Source organism: Leguminivora glycinivorella, chromosome Z (genome assembly GCF_023078275.1).
Source record: "Leguminivora glycinivorella isolate SPB_JAAS2020 chromosome Z, LegGlyc_1.1, whole genome shotgun sequence".
Classification (NCBI taxonomy): Eukaryota; Metazoa; Arthropoda; class Insecta; order Lepidoptera; family Tortricidae; genus Leguminivora; species Leguminivora glycinivorella.
In genome coordinates, this window is record NC_062998.1 from 3550196 (window position 1) to 3556195 (window position 6000).

At 40.2% G+C, this 6000-nt stretch overlaps 1 protein-coding gene across 1 annotated transcript in view; it reads left to right on the plus strand.

Annotated features, from left to right (window-relative positions):
• The window catches only part of LOC125241622, a 34011-nt gene extending 29228 nt beyond the window's left edge, over positions 1 to 4783 (plus strand). The window contains 2 exon segments of the mRNA XM_048150185.1: positions 3940 to 4167; positions 4170 to 4783. Coding sequence (XP_048006142.1) covers positions 3940 to 4167; positions 4170 to 4327 — 386 coding nt within the window. The 3' untranslated portion in view covers positions 4328 to 4783.
• The last annotated feature ends 1217 nt before the right edge of the window (positions 4784 to 6000 follow it).

Below are 6000 nucleotides of genomic sequence, written 5' to 3' on the forward strand. Positions count from 1 at the left end.
AATCCTAACCTTTTCCTAACCTATAATGGCGGCTCCACACGCTTGGCTGTTTACCACACAGCAAACAACAAACCCCATCGTATACCGGGTGTTTCTGGCTTACCTCACCGGTTGTGGGAATTTCTCAAAAACCATGACATTATCACTAAGGTCAAATTCGCTTAATGTGATAGCTAATGAGATATCCTATCACCCCTTTTAATTTTGGCATTGGTTTTAGGGACAACCGGTAGATTGACGAATAAGATTATTGTGTTTGGTAGCCAGTGATCGTCATCGGTGTAGATTTATTGCCCAAATCAAAGGTGTGTTCGGCAAATTGGCAGTATGGCAGTAGCACGTTTGCCAAGCGTGGGGGTGCCGTATTTGGCATGTGTTTGGTGTTCAAACCATAACATAACCCCTTCCTTCAAGACCGTTGCAACACGACCAAGTGCACGTGGGAGGAGTGCGACGGCAAACTATGCAAGTTCATGGACGGAGTGGAGATGCAGACGCGCACCACGACCCTCAACAAGTCAGATATTGCACTTGTGTTTACTGTTTAACCTTTTGAGCGCCAAGTTTAGAGTGACCTTAGACTGTGCGAGCACTCGCATGTTAAGTTTATTCGGAAAGAGAAGAGTCGTGAAATCATAGATGTATAAGAAGATAATACCATCCCATACATTAAAATGCGACCGCCTAAGAACGAGCATACACTACACCACACATAGATGGCGCCACAAAAAAAGCGTCGTTGCTATCGATTATTTGTAGATTGTCGTTAAGTGTCACTTTCGAGCCATAAATTTATGTCAAAAGTGACACTCAACGCCATCTACAAGTATAATCGAAAGCTACAAGACATTTTTTTGTGGCGCCATCTATGTGTGGTGTAATGTATGCGCGTTCTTAGGCGGTCACATTTTAATGTATGGGATGGTAAATGATCTTCTTATATTTAATCTATGGTGCAATGGATGGGGTCCAATATGTTCCACGACGCTTCTCTTTCCGAACAGACTATATTGCCGTATTTGATCGGTCAGTGATTGATGTAGAATTTACTGTCCCCAATTTAAATTAACTCGCTGTGCTCTGTATAAATAAGTCCTTATGGTCGGGATGAAATAATATCTTGAAAAAAGGACTAGAAAATTAGAAGTGCCATGCATCCCTCATAAGTCATAAATCGCATGCTTATTGCTGATCATAATAATACCAAAACTTGTCTCGTCTTTAAATAACACGAATGGCACGGATCAGCCATCCGCAGGTACAAGTTGAAATATAAATAAAATAAGCACTATTAAAACAAATAAATCAATAATTTAATTATAATTTATGTCTCTCTGTCGACGTGATTAGACGTCGTTGGCGCCCAAAAGGTTTAAATTCAATTTAGCACTCTTAGCTCGTGCAACTTATCAACTTCCTCTTATCCTCCCCCTTCCTTTCAGTTTCCTCTTACCCTATCTTGAGTAGTTTTACTTCATTGTTTGTTATCGCGTTGTGCCATTTACTTTAAATCATATGACAACCGAGAAAAGATGGAACAGGCACAACTAGATAATAAACATGAAATGTAGATGTTTTAGATCGGGGATAAGAAAAAAAGATGTGAAGTTTTCAGTCAAAAGGTTTTATCAATTGAGTTCACTTTGCCGTAAAGGCAAAACAGACAACTCTTAATTTAAGCTTACTCTTACTTTAACCTATTGTCTGAAATCGTCGTCATTATAATTATTAATTAGTTTATAATTAATTATAAACTAGTCCAGGTCCCGTAGCCGAATGGCATTTCTTCGAAACGAAACGCCATCGAAACGCCGCGAAAGGTAGTCTGCTAGTCTGGCTCTGTCGCGCCAATATGCAAGAGCGATAGAGATAGCTAGAGATGTCTATGAGCGTATTGTGCACGTTGTGCCATTCGGCTACGTACCCAGAGGTCACCAAATTGCCAACTAAAGGCCCGGATCCGGACAATCTATTGAACGTACCGTTTTTTTGCTTTGCTTCTGCCCGTTCATTTTATTTGCTGATGACCTTTGAACTAGCTGAAATAGTTCCATCCTTACGGCTGCTAATACCGTTGAGTTGCAATTTTTGTGATAATTTAGTTATTGTGTCTACCTCCGTCTATCAGACATATGGTAAAAAAGGTGCGACCACACCGCTGCTTAAAAGCGGTGAAAGAAGCGACGTGGTCAGGCCATAACTTATTTTGACATTGGGACACGTCTTATAGCCGTTGGTGGTATTCAAAGTGTTAATAATAAATATTTAATATCTTGCGCGTGGTGCAAGCTCGTGACCTGTGGCCCATTCCACGAAGCTACAGTTACAAATTACGAGCGAAGTCCTTCAACCTGCCATACTTACTTGAAAACGCCTTCTACTTGTAAATTTGTGAAATGGGTCACTAGTAAAATGTCAACAGGCTGATTCACGAAAGCTGGCACGAATGGAATGAACGAAACTTTTGTGTGAGTGACACCTGCATCGGTATGCAGTCGTAACTGTCAAGAGCCACTATTTTATTAGTTAATCTGTCACACGCATAGGTAATTACATTCATTCATTCATTCCATTCGTGCCAGCTCTTATGAATTGACCTGATCGTACTTATCTTCAAATCTGCTATATCCTCAGGCAAGGCTATAGAGTAGGCATGGTCCATGATTTGGTGTTGGAGATCAATCGACCGACTCGGTCTCAGTACTACTGACAAGGTGTTTAAACTACGTTTATCAATTCTTTAGCGATATAGCCAAAAACGTATTTAGTTTAGTAGTTATAACCTTGCCCTAAAATTTACTGATAGTGTCTGACGTAGCTTGAGGGGTACAGGTCAATTCACAAGAGTTGGCACCAATGGAATGAACGAAACTTATTGTGTGAGTGACTCCTGCATATTTTATTGGTTAATTAATCTGTCACACACAGATATTTTCATTCACTCATTCGTTCCATACGTGCCACCTCTCGTGAATTGACCTGTATTGATATAGTTGTTTTCGCCTTATGCATTATACATCCATAAATAAACTAGAAAAATCCATAAATAAAATAAAATGTCACTCCAGTTAATTAAAAGTATGTGTAGGTACGGTAGTTAGGTACTTACCCCCTTATTCATAAACGTTCACTAAAGTTATCAAAAAGATAAAAATCGTTTGTCCCTTTCCGACGTATTGGTGCGATAGAAAGGAACAAACGATTTTTATCGTTTATGAATAAGGGGGTTATAACGTTTTTATGAACTTAATCGGGGAAGTAAGTAATGCTAGTAATGGTTTTAGCTTATAACCACTGTAAGATAGAACTATTTAGGGCCACTTGCACCAACGAAAATGGAGGGTTAACCCACCATTTTATATGGAATTTGACAGATGACAGCCCACTAATCCTGAGTTAAGCGCTCGGTGCATGTGGGCCTTAGTATGTTAATTAATAATGTAAAATATATTTGACAACAAGCGTTTAGTTGGGTGAATAAACTTTTCTTTCCTGTTATTGCCATGGTTACGGTCCCCTGAGTCACGCTGGTTTTATGCAAAATTATGCGACTTAAACTATGCATTTTTGTGGTGTTAACAAGCCCTTTCCTTAATTTGCCACCTACAAACATGGACTAAATGCATGCTTGCATTATTTCAGTAGCATAATTTTGCATAAAACAAGCGTGACTCAGGGGACCGTAACCATGGCAATAACAGGAAAGAAAGAGTTGATTCACCCAGTTTTATTGATACAAACACAATTGAAAAGGCATGTTATGTAATGTCTACTCAAGACCAGTTGAATTCTGTGAGACTTCGTATCTTGTCCGTGTCATGACAAGCTACGAATTGACATTTTATAATCTAGTTACCTACATAAAATACTTCATTATGTAGTTTTATTAAGTAATTTTGTTATGAATAACCTTCACACCAATTTTTTACACTCTTCCAGCTGAAAGCTCGACGCCGCCGCTGCTAGACGCGTCCCTTACCACGGAATCCGACTACTTCATCTGCCAGACGCGCACCTGCATCCAGCCCTCCCACTATTTCCGCGCCAGCACCTCCCAGGACCAACCCCCCAGCTGCCAGTTCGGCGCCACATGCCCTTCTAAAGTCGCTAAAGCTAGGTCCTTACAAAAACGGTGTCACGAGGAGGAACCTATAGAAGACGCCCAGTTGCTAGGGATTCCTGCTGTAAAGAAAAAGTGGAGGTACACCAGCCTTCTAGCTCTTGCTGTAAGGAAGATACCCCAGAACAGGTGAGAGAGGATAGTCCGAAGATAACTTGCTGCAGCGCTAAGGCGACACCCACTGATAGTCAGGAGCAGATCATTTGATAGCTTTTTGAAATGGTTTTGTGTACTGTTTAGAGTTTGGTCTGATCCCCGAATTGTTATTAATAGTTTTGATTATGTAATTTTTGACAAATTGGATTTGTTAAAGGACTGTTGATACATTTTTTAGAGCAAAAATTAGGTAGAGAATTTAGTTTTTTATTCAAAGTAGCTAGTGTTTGAAAGTGCCGTCCGAAAACTAAAGATTGGATGTGGACAAACTCTACAGTTAATTTATGGGAAAAATGAGAATAGGAATTTATTGATTTTAGTTTTTGTTATTTACTTGAAATTGATTCATAAAAGTATTTTTATAAAATTATTTGCAGCGCACAATTTTGGCCAACGGCGGTAATGCTGCGTCCACACATAATCTACACTATTTGTAAATAGTGATAGTTAATATAGTGATGTCTCTTTCAGTTCATTTTAATAGCTAGAGATGTCATTATACACAAGCGCGGATCCAGCTTCGTGCCCAGGGGGGTCACGTGGTAAAGGCCCGGGCCCCAGGGGGGGCAACTTAGGCTCCAGGGGGGGTCATGACCCCCATGACCCCCCCCTGGATCCGCGCATGATTATACAGCCTGACCAGAAATATATGACTTCGCGCCATGTTGCGGAATTTCATTACAACTATTTTCTTCATACTAAACTGAACTGTCACTCCATACATCAGAGCTGTTATTCTGATGTATGGAGTGACAGTTCAGTCGAGTGGAGCGGCCGCTCAGGCGCCACTTGGTAAGGGGGCGCTGTGAGTCACAGATGATGAGCGAACTTCAAAGGACTCAGATCCCGAAGGGCACTTAGTGGCAAAATACCTAAATAGGGCATCCCGATGGTGACGATCGAGTTCGCAGTTAATGTATTAATTATAATAGTGATGGCGAAATATTAGCGCTGTGAAGGAACATAGTCGCTGTGAAGTCAAAATACCCTAAAATATGCCAAAGACCGCAGCTCTGCAGTTGATCAAAGCTTGAAAGCTCGCTGCTTCCCCGCTAGCGGGTTGTCTCAATAAATTGCGTCAATAGGAAAAAAATCACGCTCGCTTCGCTCGCGCTCACTATTTATATCAGTTCTCTTTAGTTACTTAGGAAAAAATCCGCGCTCGCTTTTTCATTTCAAGTCTGCTTTCCTGACTTGGCCACTATAGTACTCCATTTTGTTCGTTATTTTATGTACATGATATCCACGTTCAGCCCCACAACCATACTAGGGTGCGACTGCGAAATATCAACCCTTGCCCCTTTCGCTCTACTCTGATCGAGTGCACGGGCCGGCGCTGCTCACAGCCTCACAGCCCTCCTGACATCAGTCATATATTTGTAGTCAGGCATATGCCATTTGTATGGACGCAGCATAATGGGATAATAAATTAGTTTAATATGATATCAATACTGTAAGTCATAAAAAATTGCTTTACCTGTTCAGTACGTTTCGATTGCCATTTCCTATAATCGATATACACTTACCTAATTAGGCACACAAGGTCACTAAGATACCGTAAAGACTACCTATTTTATTATTTTAGAATAGATTGTAATATAGAAAATGTTCCAAATGTATATTTTTGTATATCTAGGTGCTAATGTATAATTATGTTGTTTAACTGTTTGCATATAGTTTATAGATATGACTGAACCTTTATATTTTAAACATGACACTGTATT